This window comes from Microtus oregoni, unplaced genomic scaffold (genome assembly GCF_018167655.1).
Source record: "Microtus oregoni isolate MIOR12 unplaced genomic scaffold, Mior012 000034F_ref0000314, whole genome shotgun sequence".
NCBI classification, from domain to species: Eukaryota; Metazoa; Chordata; class Mammalia; order Rodentia; family Cricetidae; genus Microtus; species Microtus oregoni.
This window is the reverse complement of record NW_024543093.1, coordinates 14,035,641-14,051,727: the sequence shown is the minus strand read 5'-3', so window position 1 is coordinate 14,051,727 and position 16,087 is coordinate 14,035,641. Positions and strand designations below refer to the sequence as shown.

The 16,087-nt window shown below is 45.8% G+C and overlaps 1 protein-coding gene across 2 annotated transcripts; it reads left to right on the top strand.

The window, feature by feature from the left end:
- The first annotated feature begins 970 nt into the window (after positions 1-970).
- On the top strand, positions 971-15,277 carry LOC121432414 (cytochrome P450 4F4). Of its 2 annotated transcripts, none has more exons than XM_041630380.1 (13): positions 971-1,128; positions 1,323-1,521; positions 3,241-3,385; positions 5,021-5,074; positions 5,165-5,292; positions 7,118-7,239; positions 9,419-9,689; positions 11,564-11,630; positions 11,822-11,951; positions 13,784-13,917; positions 14,006-14,070; positions 14,214-14,296; positions 14,673-15,277. In XM_041630380.1, exons 2-13 carry the CDS (start codon positions 1,324-1,326, stop codon positions 14,842-14,844), a joined length of 1,569 nt encoding a protein of 522 aa, XP_041486314.1. In that variant the 5' UTR covers positions 971-1,128; position 1,323; the 3' UTR covers positions 14,845-15,277. The 2 variants fall into 2 exon arrangements, with proteins under 2 accessions (XP_041486314.1, XP_041486315.1); XM_041630381.1 differs by having other exon boundaries at positions 971-1,161.
- The last annotated feature ends 810 nt before the right edge of the window (positions 15,278-16,087 follow it).

Genomic DNA, 16,087 nt, shown 5'->3' with positions numbered 1-16,087 from the left:
TGGACAGCAATTCTTATAGCGACTCATGGCTGGTCACAGTGCAGAGAATAAATGGCCACCTTTATCATAGCCACACCTGCTAGAATCAAGGATCCTTTTGGAAGCTGATGATCATAAGAGCCAGAAGTCTGGGAGGATAGGGCCAACAATACCTTCTGGATATGACAGAACTTCTGAACTCATGAACACACAGTAATTGCCGCTGCCTGTACAAGACCTGTTCAAGATCAAGGCAGCCAACATTCCAGTACTGGGGATGGGGTCTTGAAGCTCCAGGTGAGGAGCTATTAACAGCTGTGGGTGGAGGGAGAGTCAGTTTTCTTTAGGGGATCTGGGCCCTGGAAGGCCTTCTGCCCCCTGTAGGCCTTACATCTATTTTTAAAAAAGAAGGGAGGGGTGGGGAGCTGATCTGCAAGGAATAAAGTAGAAGAATAGCAGCTGAATCTGATCAAAATACAATTTATGCATGTATGAAATTCCCAACAAATTAATTAAAAAATAGTATGTATTCTTTTTTTTTTTTAAATGAACGGTGTCGGCTGTCAGAGCAGCTCAGTGCAGAAGACCTTGGGAAATGGTCTGTGAGTGGCCTGGCCTGTCTCCATTGCCCTGGCTCCTGAACTCCTGTTAATGATTCTTGGAAGAGCAGGGGCAATTATAAATGTGGGGCTCAGACTCACCTCTGCTCTCTTCAGAACCTTGCTCACCCCCAAATCTCACCACCCCTGGCCCCCACTGTGTCAGAAAGGGCCAAGTCCCAAGATCTGGCAGTGTCCATGCTGTGTGCACCTGAATTGATTCCACTCTGTAGCATGCTGACCAACACCCCTCATTTTGGCCATCTTCCCAGGAGGGGAGGAAGCAGAAGAGCCAGTAAAGGATTGGCTGACACAGCTGAGCCCAGCCTCCCATCACCTCCTCCAGGGCAGAAGCCAGGAATAAAACTAGCTCTAGAGGAGGGTGAAGAAGTCTGGGAAACAGGCTGTTCCTGAGAGGAGGTGCCAGGCCAAGGGAGGTAGAGTTGTAGGGTCCTGTACTGGGTTAGAGAGAGCTCTGAGCCTGACTATTTATCTCTAGTTAGCCAGCTGTCTGAGACCCAAAAGCCACAGTGACTCTGTCCACTTCCAGGTAACAGCCCCGGGCAGCCTCACTATGATTCAGGTATTTGGGAACTCTTGTCTCTCCTCTTCTTACTGCCTCTCTCCTCCCCATGGACCGCTCCTCCTACCGACAGCCCCCACTCTCCCTACCCCTGTCCACTATCCCTGAGGGCCCCATACCGCTTCCGAGCCTCTGAATCTCTCTGTCCATCCTCCTTACAGGATGCCACAGTTGGACCTGTCCTGGCTGGGATCAAGCCTGGAGGCAGCCTCACCATGGCTGCTTGTGATGCTCATCGGAACTTCCTGGCTCTTGGCCCGTGTCCTGGCTCAGATCTATACCTACTATGGCACATATCGTCATCTTCGTGGTTTCCCTCAGCCCCCAAAACGGAATTGGTTCTTGGGTCACCTGGGCATGGTGAGTGTGGCAGCAGATTGTGGCTCTCCTATTTAGGAGTGAATGCCTTAGGAATGGGGCTGAGGGAAACAGTAGCCCCGAGTCCTCCAATATCCTTCCCTAGCTTTTCGCTTATTCCGTCTTCCACCCTGAGTTAGCTCTAGATTAATTTCTGCTGTCTTTCTTACACTGGTGTACACTGAGGGGTTTCCAGGGCGAGTCACACCAAGTGAGGACCCCTGTGTTCCCCCATTGTCTGCTGGTGAACTTGAGACCTCCTGAGAAGCCCTGTCCAAGGTCAGTGACATTTTTTCTGTCAGTCCATCTCTAGTTTTCAGTGTTTTTCTGGGAATGGTCTTTGGTATCACTCTCCCACCACATACAGAATAAAAGAGCTATGGGCTGTCTTCCTGCCTCCTGTTCCTGAAGCCCCCCTTACCTCTTTTTTTTTTTTTAATTTTCGAGACAGGGTTTCTACATAGGTTTTTTAGTTCCTGTCCTGGAACTAGCTCTTGTAGACCAGGCTGGCCTCTAACTCACAGAGATCCGCCTGCCTCTGCCTTCCAAGTGCTGGGATTAAAGGCATGTGCCACCACCGCCCGGCCCTCCCCTCTTTTTTAAAGCTTGCAGTTCTCCCCTAAGATGAATCCATGAGTCATGCTGCCCTACCAGGACAAGAGTCACCCACTTGCCCTTTCACACACCTTCCTTTGAGACCCACCCCTTGGACTTTGACCAAGTCTATCCTCTCCTTTGGATGACTTGGTCTCAGCTGCTTCGTTGCAAATAGCAAAGCTCAAGACATACATCCATCCGTACAAAATACTATGCATGGGAATTCTTCAGGTCATTATGATCTTATAGGACCATAGTCACACACGTATGCAGTGTGTCAGTGATAAGAACATCATTATGCAGCACATGATTTTATTCATATATTTACATAAGTATATATATTTAATTGGATATATAGACAAATACATAATAGATATATAAGCTCTATACAACACATTATGTATATCATTAAATAATGTATCGTATATATCCACATGAGGATGAGGGCAGAGAGAGGGTACATTGTGGTATGGTCACTGGCTTATATAATTATGGATTCTGAGCATGCTAAAATGTGCCATCGGCAAAGTGGAGGACTGGGAAGTCAGGCTGTATTTAATTCAATCTGATACCAAAGGTTTGACATCCTTTGTGCGGGGATTCTTAGGGGAGGAGTGATCCTGTGGAATGGGTTAGAGTGCAAAGGTCAAGGACCTGGACTCTTAAGTCTGGGGGCAGAAGAAGATGGGTACCCAAGTCTGGAGATGGGAGTGAATTTTCCCTTTCTCTATCTATTGCTCTATACCAGTGGTTCTTAATCAGAAGGATCAAGACCATTTGGGGGGTGGTCACAGATTAGACATCCTGCATATCAGATATTTACATTACAAATCATAACAGCAATAAAAATAATTTTATGATTGGAGGACACCACAACATGAGAACTGTATGAGAGGCTTGCAGCATGAGGAAGGTTCTTCAGTGGAATGGATGGTGCTGCCCACCATGTGGAAGCTGGGTCATCCTGACTGAGACTACTGATGAAAACACCCATGCCTTCTGGAAACGCCATCATGGAGATACCTGGAAGTCATGTGGTTTCAGCTTTCTGAGCATCTCATAGGCATAATTCACTTGACCCCGACCAAACATCCCAGGAGGTGACTGCTCCTATCTTGCTTATAGGTCCCACCCACCGAGCAGGGTCTAAAGGAGGTGACTAAGCTGGTGGCCACCTATCCCCAGGGCTTCAGGACATGGATGGGTCCCATCCTCCCGCTCATCACTCTGTGCCACCCTGACATCATTCGATCTGTCCTCAGTGCCTCAGGTACTTGGGGAAAACTGGTAGTGGTGTGGCTGTGGGGAATGGAAGGTTTCTAGTCTCCACATTCATGCTTCTGTGAGATTCCTGAAGCAGCCCAGTCCTTCTTTCTCTTGGATTTCTCTACTTTTCACTGAAGCTGTTAGGAGGAAGCCCAAGCAAGGCTCAGCACAGAGGGTGAGAGTGCTGGGTAGGATTCTCGGGGCTCACTCTGGCCCGCTGCCTTGGTAATTCTTTTATTGGCAAGCCTAGAGAATGTAGGACCCCTTTCTTCTCTTCTCCATTCAGACCTAAGAGGAAGGTATCCTGGGCACCCATGGCAAGGTGTGCACCACTGGGGGTGTATGCTACTGGTGAATGGAGTCCTGGCAGGTGGTTATCCACATCTTCCATCAAACCTCAAAGGGGCTCCTGTTTGCTGATCCAGGTGAACATTGAACCAGCCTGTTTGCCCATTGCTAAGGTCTCTGTGCTGCCTCCAGCAGTTACACATTCCTGGGGTGCAGGCAGAGGGACTTTGGTGATTCCCTTGCCACTGCCTCATGGGTATTTCAGTATGAAGCTTGACTGGTGTGTCCGTCTCCTGATTATACCCGGTGTAGCAGCTCTTTTTGTTGCTGTTGTTATTACAACTTAAATGAGCAAAGATTGGTTTTGATTGTGGTTCAGAGTCCATCATGATAAAAGAGAAATGGACATATTATCATGGGTAGATAGATGGAGGAAAGCGAAGAGGAGGGAACTCAATTCAATATGTTCCCAAGGGTTTACTTCAGTGACCTTTTTCCAGCTAATCTCCACTTCCTAAAACTTTTAGAATCTTCCAAAATAGAGGCAGCATCTGAGGACTAAATCTTTCAAAACACGATCTGGTTGGGGTGTTTTATATTGTCCCAGGTATCAACCAAGTGTAATCATGACTATGGCTCTATCTGGGGCTCACAGAGAGCTGTGGACACTTGCAGAACATCTGTTTCTTGCCTGAGAAGTTGTTTAAAATTTTCTTTCTCTCTTTCTTCAGCAAAGGATACCAAAATACCAAGTGTTTGGGAGGTTATTTGGCATTTATTACCTAGAGTCCCACTGGCATAGAAATATGACTGAGATTTCTTGTTTGAGGCAGGTCTGATGTCTGAATGCACCACACCAATGCCATATCTGTGAAAATATTGTGACTATTTTAAACTCTTGTCTGGGAACTGCCTATGGGGCATACTGAGATGTATCAGACCATTTCTGTCCATTTAGCAGTAGATAGGATCATTAGGGCAGGTCATGTGTGTGTCGGCCATGTTAGCCCATGTTACCCCATATATGTCCATGACACATGTCTCTGTCAGGAGATGTCACAGCACTCGGTGATGGACAGCTGTGTTAGGTCTGTAGACTGTTGTGCTACACTTGACGGGCAAACAAGGTAGACTATGTTGAAGCCAAGTGAAGGGATCCTGAGGTGAGTTGAGGCTGTCTCACCTTGTATCCTGTTTTCTTCTTCTCTTCTCTGTTTCCGATGTCCATTTCTCTAACTCTGACCTGCTGGGTTTGGGGCAAACATGCACACAGCTCAGTGAGGTGCCCACACGCTCTGCAAGTTCATGTCTTAGCCTCTCCATGGCCCCTGATCATTCTTTTTTATGTCAGTTGCGGTTGCCCCAAAGGAAGTAATCTTCTACACCTTCCTGAAACCCTGGCTGGGTAAGTAGCTGTAGATGAAGGGCCTAGGGACATCCTTGGAGGTGGGTGGGGGACATGCCATAATTGCTCATTGCCATGCTGCCCTCCCAGGGGATGGGCTTTTGGTGAGTGCTGGTGACAAGTGGAGCCGCCACCGTCGTATGCTGACCCCTGCCTTCCATTTCAACATCCTGAAGCCCTATGTGAAGATTTTCAATGACAGCACCAACATCATGCATGTGAGTCCCCAGAACCCAGCTTCTCTGGAAGAAGGGACTTGGCCTCAGATAGATCTGGTCTGTACTCTACAAGGTAATACTGCGGCCATGTTTTATTGTATTTGTCTCTCCATGTTGTGTCCAAGATGATATTATAGAGCCGTATCTTCCCACATGGTGAGTGCTTACAGAGTTAGTTTCTATTTTTATCAGATGGTTGCCCTGAAAACTAAATATGATTTTATGAGAACTATATAGAAACTGCCAATAAGGAGCAAGGCACTACCACACACACACCAGTTTGCAAGCAATGAGGTCTGATATTGCCAATAGAGATGTAGTTCAGGGGATTGGTTCTTCTGGACAGGGTTTAGGTCATTTGTGGCATATGATGAGCTGTGGCGCAGCTTGTCTGATACCAGCATAACTCTCTGATTTGGGGACTTGACCATCTTCAAGATAACTTAGCGTGGTCTCATCAGGACAGACTGGACTCTGGTCTCTAAGGTTCTCTCTCTCCAGAAATATGCTGGGCTTGCTTCTATGACACACATTTCCACAGAAGAGAAGCTGGAAGTCACTTGAAGCTTGGATTACATTAAAGTGATAGCTCCTTTGCTTCTCCTAGATTATAGTAGTTAAAGTCATAAATCTAACGCAAAAGCAAAGGGTGATAGAATAGGCTCAACTTTGTAATGGACATTGCTGAAAACTCACATTACACTGGGTTGAGGAACAAAATAGGCACAGGGGCGAGTGTCAAATAAAGAGCCAACAGTTTTCTTTTCTACTTGCTTGCTGGTTGTTCATCTTGTTGGCCACACAAGATTCCTTGTTTAAATACAAAAGATAGCCAGTTACTCATTGTGCATCTTCCTAGCATCTGTTCTTTCTTGAAAGCATCTAAATGCCATAGGGGCATCACAGGTGGGCTTCAACACATGCAACCCATGACCTACATGCCAAGTTGAAGCAAGCCTGATATTTGCCCATAAAGAATATCACTGGATCGCTCAAGGGTTTCTGCAAGTATATATGAAATAGTCCACGTTAAGAACATTGGAATGAACCTGGGAGTGGTGACACATGCCTTTAATCCCAGCATGTGGGAGACAGAGACAGGCAGAGCTCTGTGAATTTGAGGCCAGCATGCTCTAAGCAGTGAGTTCCAGGACAGCCAGGGCTACACAGAGAAACCCTGTCTTGAAAAGTCAAAAAGGAAAAATAATATTGGGATGGTTTATGTTAGGAATACTTAGTAAGGATACTTAGAAAACAATGGAAGTCTGCCATACTTAACATAGAGATAGCTTTGAGCCCGACTTATTATACTCAAAATAAGGAATAATACCATTTATTGCATTTATAGCACTTCTGGAGCTGATGGTCATGATCTAATTCCATAATTTATGCCACAAATTAAATTTTTATCAAACCTGTAAGAGGCTGCATTTTCCTCATTAGGGTGAACCTGAGGTTTGGAAGGATAAAGGAACTTGTCCCACTATGCCCAGATAGTAAATGATCTATAAATAGTGGCTCGTGGGCTCCATCGTGGTTTATCAGACACAGTCAGATCAACTTCTTGCTGAAGACATAGCATGTGAACCAGAGGGCAATGAGCTGACTGAGGGTGCACAGAGCATGGGCATCAGAGATGAGGCTTAAATTCACACCTCCTGATCCTCAGGCTTGGGTCTTCCTCTCCAAAGCCTGGTTATCCCTGGGGTCAATGTCTGGAGCAGAAACCTGGGAGTCTGATTTGGGGTATCCATTCCTGTGGCTGTGGTTGGGAGAGTCTCAAGGAGCTGAACCCCGATTATGATACTGTTTCTTTTCTGTAAAGGCCAAGTGGAAGCGCCTGGCCTCAGGTGGCAGTGCCCGTCTGGATATGTTTGAGAACATCAGCCTCATGACCTTGGACAGTCTGCAGAAATGTGTCTTCAGCTTTGATAGCAACTGCCAAGAGTGAGTTCTCCCATTCGCCTGAGAACATAGACCTAAGGGAGGAGGTGTGAGAGCTATGGCTAGCAGTAGGAAAAGAGGGGACTCCCTGGAAGACATGATTTAGAACAAGATTCAGGGATGCAGATGGGTAGTAGATCATGTAAACCTGGCATGGAGGAGGCACCTTAGACATGAGATTGGTAGGTTGACACTGGATTAGATATTTTCCTCAAAGCTGCAACAAAATAGCTGATAGAAGCAATTTAAGGAAGAGTTTATTTCAGGTCACTTTGAGGGAAGCTCCATCACGGCAAGGAAAGCAGGGCAACAGGCTGGCTACACTGTGTCTGCAGTCAGGAAGCAAAGCTTGTGCTCAACCAGTTTTCTCCTTTCTGTGTGGTCTGAAACCTGCTCCCCATTGTATGTATGAAAACGGGCGGAGAGAAGCCGTTCCATATCCTGAATGCTATGCTATCTTGAAATTGTCCTCACTCTAAAGGTCTAACACCTTTTGTCACCTACACAAGTTCTTAGGACATGGGTAGAAAGAAGCCAAATTTGTTGCCAGAAAAGTAGCAAGAATGGAATCTATTCTAGCTTCCACAGAGTCTCCCCCTTCATGAAAACCCCACATGATCTAGGTCTCCATTGTCTGTATTTTTTTTCACATTCTGATCTACCAAACTCCTATCAGAATTTTCCTTTAAGTTCCCCTTACAGAATTTAAGGGCTTTTCTGGCTCAGCATTTCAAATTCTTCTACATTCCTTCTACAGAACAAGTTTCAAAGTCCTAAGAATCACATGTTCAGGGTTTTTATAGTTATGACCCCACTTCTGGTACCAATGTGCACATTACTTGTGTTTCTTGTTTATACAACAAAAATTAAAGAAGGAAGGCTTTGTTTTGGGTTGAAGTTGAGGGGAAGTCCATCACTGTAGGGAACTTACTGGGGTAGGAGTGTGGGGGTGATAGTCACATGGCATCCACAGTTAGGAAGCAGAGGGCAGTGAATGGTTACACTAACTAGCTTTCTCCTTTTGGTGTCTTCTGAAAGCCCAGCCATGACACAGTGCTGCCCTTATTAAGACGAGTATTCCCACCTCAATTAAGCCAATCTAGAGAATCCAGGTGTGCTCAGAAATTTGTCTACAAGGTAATTTTAGATCTTTTCAAGTCAACAATCAGTATACACCAATATAGGAGCTAAACTATAAGGATACAAAAGCCAGACAAAGGTGGAAACTTTCTCCTATACTTTCTACCAAGGGTATTTGTATTTGTAGTCACTTCTGTTATGGTGACAACATTTCTGAGGGTATTGACTTAATGAGAAGATGGACTTATTTTTGACTCGTAGTTTCATAGACTTTTGTTGATGTTTCTTTTTTTTTTTCATTTTGTTTTTTTGAGTCAGGGTTTCTCTGTGTAACAATCCTGAAACTTGCTTTGCAGACCAAGCTGACCTTGAACTCACAGAGACCTGCCTCTGCCTCCCAAGTGCTGGGATTAAAGGTGTGTGCCACCACCACCTGGCCTCTGTTGTTTTGGTGGGAGCATATGTTAGAAAAAGTGTTTGTTTCATGGCAGTTGGGAAGTAGAGAGAGAGAGAGAGAGAGAGAGAGAGAGAGAGAGAGAGAGAGAAAGATCAGGTCCTTCCAAGGCACAATTATAATGGCCTAGCCAGCTTCTATTAAGTCCTATTTCTTAATGGTTCTGCCATTTTCTAACAGCCACAGAGATGGCCATTTGTGAAACAGCCCCGAACCACAGTAAATGGACATGATCATATCAGAGTTTTGTAGACACTGACTGTCTTGTAGAAACAAAGTGAAATTGTCACTGAAAGCAGAAGCCCTGTAGGAGACTGGAAGAAAATAAGGTCTTAACTAGTGGAAAGTACTGGGAAGCAGGTTGGTCAGAACTAGATCTAGGGTCAGAGAGAAATGAGAGGCATGATGTCTGTGCTGCACTCTAGATGCCTTGAGACATGGAAGCTCATGAGGATGGGATGCAGAGAGATAAGAGACTTTATAGTCAAATCTTATGACTAATGGCAGGCATGTATTTGTGTGGCCACCTGTTTCTGATGACTGAATATCTTGTTGGCAAGTAATTCGCATTTGTAGTTGAGAGATGCTTCTTGGGCGGCTCCAGTTGGGTTGAGTTGTGTTTCTTCTCTTCATGCTCTACTCATACAGAAAGTCCAGTGAATATATTTCTGCCATCTTGGAACTCAGTGCTTTAGTGTCCAAACGGTACCAGCAGTTGCTTCTGCACGTAGACTCACTTTATCAGCTCACCCCTAATGGGATGCGCTTCCGTAAGGCCTGCCGCCTGGTGCACGACTTCACAGACGCTGTCATCCAGGATAGGCGACGCACTCTTCCCAGTAAGGATAGTGATGATGTCCTCAAGGCCAAGGCCAAGTCCAAGACTTTGGATTTCATTGATGTGCTGCTGCTGGCCAAGGTGGGTTCTCAAGAGGTGAAATGGAGTTGTTTAAACTTAATTCATTGAACATGATGGTGCACATCTTTAATTCCAGCACTCCAGAGGTAGTGGCAGGAAGAGTTTGAGGCCAGCCTGGTCTATATATTGAATTCCAAGGCCAGCTAAGTCTACATGGTGAAACCCTATCTCAAAATAATTATTAAATTGTTAAATCATTAAATAGCTATCTTTTTGTTTGTGGGCGTAAGTTTTAGATAGAGTCTCACTAAACAGCCCTGACTAACCTCAATCTCATGTTCTTCCCTCCCTCACCTTGCACTTTCTGGAATCACAGATGTGTGCCACATCACTTAGATCTAGTTAGCATTTTTAGAGGTCAGTCTCACTGTGTTGCTAGTGAATGGATCCTCCTATCCCAACTTTCCAAGTCATGGGGCTACATGCATTTGTTACATCCTGGCTTTAAGTGGTAGGATGAATGATGGAGTCAAATATGGGATTGGAATAAAAAGACATTTCAGATTTGAAGCTTGATGTAGAGATACCTAGCGGCCATGGAAGGCATGTGAGGAAAATAGGGGCAATCTAGAAAGAGATATTATAGAGATAAAATCAGTATCCGGTCAGCATATGCCTGCCAGATCTGAAACTGAAGGACGTAAGACTTCACTCTCTTTGTAACTTAATGTGTGGTTGTGAAATCATATTCAAGTCTGTATGTATGCCTAGAACTGTGCACCTACATGGCCAGGGCAGCCCATCTGTTATCCTCAATAATACCAGCAGCCAGATTAGGATTGTAAGAATGGCTTCCTATCTGCAGCTCCTCCCTTCTCAGGTGATGTCATGATTTTACATCAGGTGTGTCCAGAAGATTTTACACCCCAGGAGGAAAGCCCATACATTACAAATCTTGCAAGTTTCACAGCAGAGTTGGCACATCTGTGCCTTCTTTGTTTCAGGGAATATGAACAGATGCAAAAGGAGAGAGGTGAAAGGGGAGAATGACATGGAGAGAAGAAGAGGAGGGGGTGTGTAGGGAAGAATTAATGTTGAGAGGGTAAGAGAATATGAGACAAATAAGCATGAGGGGACATTTTAAATTAATTTTTGAGTGTACAAACTAACTCGTTTCATTACAGCATTTTCATGAACATGTAATTTTGCACTTTGAGGGAGGACTTTATTCTGTAATGTAAGCAAGTTTTCTCCAATCACAGGTAAATTCTACAGGTATGTAATCCTAAGAACCTCCAGAGGAGATAAGATAAATTTTCTGCGTGTAACACCCAAGAATGAAACAAGCAAGTACAGTAGGAATTGAATGCAGGATAAAAGTGGCCAGGGGAAGAAAACATATGAAAAATATTTGAAAGTGAAAAGAAAAAGAGGAGAAGTCCAGCTAGTGGTCATATGTAAGGAGGCATCATCTGTATCCACACATTGTCATGTTGTCACTGTTTATCCTGTCAGGTCAACCCTTTCTGTTGAAAGGGGTAACATTGCCCTTGCTGACAAGGGAGACTCTATTCCTATCAAACAATTATGGAAGGATTGACAGAGAGAGTTCTACTCCCCTCCTAGGAGAAGATGCAGTGTCTTGAGGGTAATGTTTTTTCTCCAGTTTCAAAGGAATGCTGTCGTGCAATCATCCTATATGCAAGGTTACATAGAGAAATTGTGATCTAGCCAGTAGTAACCAATTTCAAAAACAAACAAGAAAGAGCACAGTCAAGAACTGTCCCTGGGGTGTGAGGAACTGTGATGATGATCAAGAGAGGTACAGAGGTACAGTGGGCTTGGTATATGGATCTTCAAGAGCTGTCTCGGGTTAGACGTAGATTCAGAACTGCTGTGATCTGCTGTGATCTGGAGTCTGGCATTGTCTCCAGGATGAAGATGGAAAGCAGCTGTCAGATGAGGACATCAGAGCAGAGGCTGACACCTTCATGTTTGAGGGTGAGGGTCCCAGTGTAGGACTATAGAGGGAGCAGTAGTCTTCATTTCAGGAACATTGAATGGACCCTAAAATCCCACAATCATCTGTCTTCCCTTTTTCTTATCCTTCCTGGGCCCCCTCCTACCTGGTGCTGCCCACTTTGTGGTGTTGAAGTGACTCTGAGACCCAAGCCCACCTATCTGCCCCTCAGGTCATGACACCACAGCCAGTGGGCTCTCCTGGATCCTGTACAACCTGGCGAGGCACCCGGAATACCAGGAGCGCTGCCGACAGGAGGTGCGGGAGCTGCTGAAGAACCGTGAGTCTACAGAGATTGAGTGGTGAGCATATTAATATATTAATGCGTCCTTCTCCTGGCTCCACTCCTCGGGAAGCAGAGGGTCTCTTTTGCTGATTCTTCCATTATTTAATGGTGAGAACAGTATCCACCTCACTAAAAAGAAGAAGTTTTGTGCTTTGAGACAGAAGGATTTTAACTTCTAAGAGAATTACTGACAATATAGTAGTGTGTAAGGGCAGATGATGTCACTTATCAGAAAATCAATGCATGTAAACTCTCCCTCCTCTTTCCCCATCTCATATAACATGCTTCATTGTCTTACCTCTCTGTCTGTCTGCTCTTCTGTTCCCTATTTCCTGCAAGAATAGGAATTCATAAGGGACACATGGCAAAAGTCATTGTCAGTGCGCTGTGGAATCTGTTGCATCATTCACGCTTCCACTCAGCAAATCCTCCCATAATGCCTTCTCATGGCAACTTTATGAGCAGCTATCCTGTGCTCAGGACGCAGCTGAAGGAAATGCTGTCAGGAGCTCTAAGCCTGGCTGGAGGATAGTCCTGCGTCAGGGCACTCCCGGGACACACGGGCAGCTGTGAGTTTTGGAGTAAGAGAAGCAAGGCTGGGTTAAAGGATCTGTTTCCATCTAGAACCCCTAGTGGGCAAGAGGAGATAGCCAGTTGGGACTCGGGTACAGTGAAGAGAAGCAGAGGTGGTGGGAAAGGGTAGAGACAAGAGGAGTGGTGCTTTGTGACTTTTCTTGGGAAGATGTGAGCAAAAGTCTATTTGTCTCCTGGACAACAGACCAAAGAAATGATTCTATGAAAAACCAATTTAGTAAAACAAGGAGTTTATTAGAATGTCTCACATCAGCTTGAGTGAGGGGTTATTTTCAGCTGAAAACCCCACCCTAATGTGGATGAGGACTCAAAAAAGCTGCATCCCCGGAGCTCTCTGTCCAGCAGTTATTACTTTTTACTTAACCTTGAGAATCGTTTAGGTTTCAGGAATTTCCTAAGACTTGTGAGTTGTTCATACCTTGAGCCTGAGAAGTTTTGTGTACGACCTGAGTCTTTTGGAGCTCCCCCTGGGGTGGAATGTCTTAGTTTGGACAAATTTGTTACACAACGAGGGGGAGGGGGATTGGAAAGAGAAGGGGAATAGAAAAAAAGGAGAAATAGCAAAGATAGGGTTGTGAGAAAAGCATAGGGAGAGTGTAAGAGAAAGAAGGAAGTGAGGTGGGGATAGGGAAGAGGGGGAACGGGAAAAAGAAGTTGGAGAATGAAAGGACGGAGGGAGGAGAAAGGGAAGAAATGAAAAGAGAGAGGACGGAGAGCTTGCCTGTGAAGGAGCAGGGTGGAACAGAGAAAAAAGAAGACAGTGTGGATACAAGGATGTGAGCGGGGCGGGAGAGACTCAAACAGAGGCAGCAGAGCAGAGAGAGAAAGGAGATAAAGAGCAAGCACCGCCAAGCAGTGGTGGCGCCGCCTTCAGTCCCAGCACTCTGGAGGCAGAGGCAGGTGGATCTGTGACTTTGAGGCCAGCCTGGTCTACAGATTGACTTCCAGGACAGCTAAGAAAAAAAAAAAGGCAAACATGATATCTGTGTTGTCTCTTAGTTCTTTGATTTTGGCCTTACCAAAGGAAAATTTCTTTTTAAAAGGCATTTTTGAGTTCCTTTTTTATGGTAGACATTTGTACTTGTTTACTCCAGAAAAAGTTTCTAAAGATACCTGGCTAAATTCTATCCACTACTTTTCTAAGTCTCTTCTTTTCATGGGGATAGTTTAAGACTGTGGGGAAAGGTTATGTGGGAAACACAGGACCTGATGGTCTCTGTTTCAGTCCTGGTAATTGTGTGTTGGTTTCCTCAGGGACGACCTGAACCAGCTGCCCTTCCTGACCATGTGCATCAAGGAGAGTCTGCGCCTGCATCCTCCGGTTACAGTCATCGCCCGTCGCTGCACCCAGGACGTTGGTCTCCCAGATGGCCGGGTCATCCCTAAAGGTGCCCACGGGACAGGGAAGGAGGGACCTGGGCACACAGTAAAGTTTATCCAGCAGCTGGCTAACCCCATGGCACCACTTCACCACAGGTGTCGTCTGCATGATCAGTATTTTCGGGACCCACCACAACCCAACTGTGTGGCCTGACCCTGAGGTGCTGCAACCGCTCTTCCCCATTCTTTTTCTCCACAATGATACCAGCAGAAGGAGCAGGTTTTAGCTGGGGAAATCAGAACTTCCCTTCCCTACCACACTCAGGACTCTGTGCTTGAAGATGCCATTCATTGTCTCTTTCAGGTCTATGACCCCTTCCGCTTTGATCCAGAGAACATCAAGGACAGGTCACCTCTGGCTTTTATTCCCTTCTCCGCTGGGCCCATGTGAGGCCAGAGGGCTTGAGGTGATGTGGCAAAGGTTTAGTAAAGATGGAGAAGATGGGAATTTGGGACAGTCAGGATCTAGGCCTCGTCCCTGCATCGTAGCAGGTTAAGGAAAGATGTGCAGTGTCAGGGTTGGGAAGGTCCAAGAACCACAGCCCTGTGCTCACACGCCACCCAGCTGATAGTTTCAGTTGGCCTCTGAGTCTGACTGAGGTTCACGGGATACAGAATGTAGGTGTAGACGAGAAATCCCGAATATGTTAGTTCCCCTTGGGTGCTTCTCCAGCTGGCTGACTAGGTACCTAGGTCAGGTTTCAGTGATAGCTGGGTCCTGAATGAGATCAGGATACAAAGTTCCCACCTCGCCCTGCCGCAGGAACTGCATAGGACAGACTTTCGCCATGAACGAGATGAAGGTGGCACTGGCGCTCACACTGCTGCGCTTCCGCGTCCTGCCCGACGACCAGGAGCCGCGCAGGCAGCCGGAGCTGATCCTGCGCGCGGAAGGCGGGCTATGGTTGCGGATGGAGCCATTGAGCCCACAGTGACCACTAAGCTTGGATGGATCATCCCACCCATCCACCTACCTCTATAGATCCCAAAATAAAAAGAGCAGTCGCCTGTGCTGGAGGCTCGCCGAATACCAGCAGGAGGCGCTGGAGGACAACAGGGAAGCAACAGTTGGGGTCTGGGGGAGGGATGGGGCTGAGAAGTCTTTGGGTCAAGACCACTGACTTCCTCTGGCTGTTCACAGGCCCCGCATTGTCCTCCAGCCTAGCAGGACTTACTCTCTTGAACAATAGACAGCTAAGGGGAAGTGTCTGGGCAGGATGGAGGCCAGTCTCGAGCTCAGAAAACCTTTTAAACTGAGGTACATTCCCATCGCCTTGACCTCCATTCTACTCCCCAAACTTCTCTCGTTCTGGGATTCTGCAGTGTGTGAAAACTACATTTCTCGGTTTATTAAACCTAACAAGTCAAGCATTTGTTGTAGGGTTTTCTTTTCTTTTCCTTTTCCTTTTTCTTTTCTTTTGTGTCTGTCTGTGGTGTGTGTGTGTGTGTGTGTGTGTGTGTGTGTGTGTGTACCAGTACCATAAGATGAAGGCAGGCTGATTTATTGGTCTTCCGAATGCTCACGTCCTTAATTGAAGAATTGTAGTGTAGGCGTTGCATTTGGGGGAGGTTTGTCCTCTTATTACACTGTCTTTTCATACCACAGATTAATAACCTCACTTCAGTACTGCAGCTCTCCTGAGGTACTTGTTATTGCCTTTCTTTTGATCTTCTTCTGCTCACATTTTCCTTACTACTCACAGCAGCTGGAGAGGACAGAAAGCACAGACATTTCTAAGATATAGACATTTCAGCAGAGGGTATGATATATTTTTTTCCTAGAACACCTTCAATAACTCAAAGGACAGTAGGCAGAGCCTCACTTGGGATCCTCACAGTGGCAATGCCATGTCTGTTTTTGGTATTGATTTCCTTTAATGATTCATTGAGCTTTATTGGGATTGCTTTAGTGAACATGGATATGAATTCATTTATTTATTAGAGCATGGGTAAGTAATCATTGACTACACTATTGGAGAAAACGACCCCCCCCCCCATTCCTCTCTGTTCTTGCATGCTGTCTACTGCAAAATTTAGTATAGGGATCACAGTTGTTCTTGATCCCTAATCTGATTATTGTAGTAATGCCTGGCTATTCCCACCTTGTCCGATGGTCAGAGAGGTGGAGGTTGCTCTAAGTGGTTGACAAGTGTAGTCGCACACTCCAACTCAGGATGT

What these genes read in the sequence shown, in the direction of transcription:
- LOC121432414 (XM_041630380.1), top strand. Translation starts at nt 1,324, where the DNA reads ATGCCACAGTTGGACCTGTCCTGGCTGGGATCAAGCCTGGAGGCAGCC. An exon ending in TCTTGGGTCACCTGGGCATG is followed by an intron (nt 1,522 to 3,240) that starts GTGAGTGTGGCA and finishes TCTTGCTTATAG; the next exon opens with GTCCCACCCACCGAGCAGGG. An exon ending in ATGTGCTGCTGCTGGCCAAG is followed by an intron (nt 9,690 to 11,563) that starts GTGGGTTCTCAA and finishes CATTGTCTCCAG; the next exon opens with GATGAAGATGGAAAGCAGCT.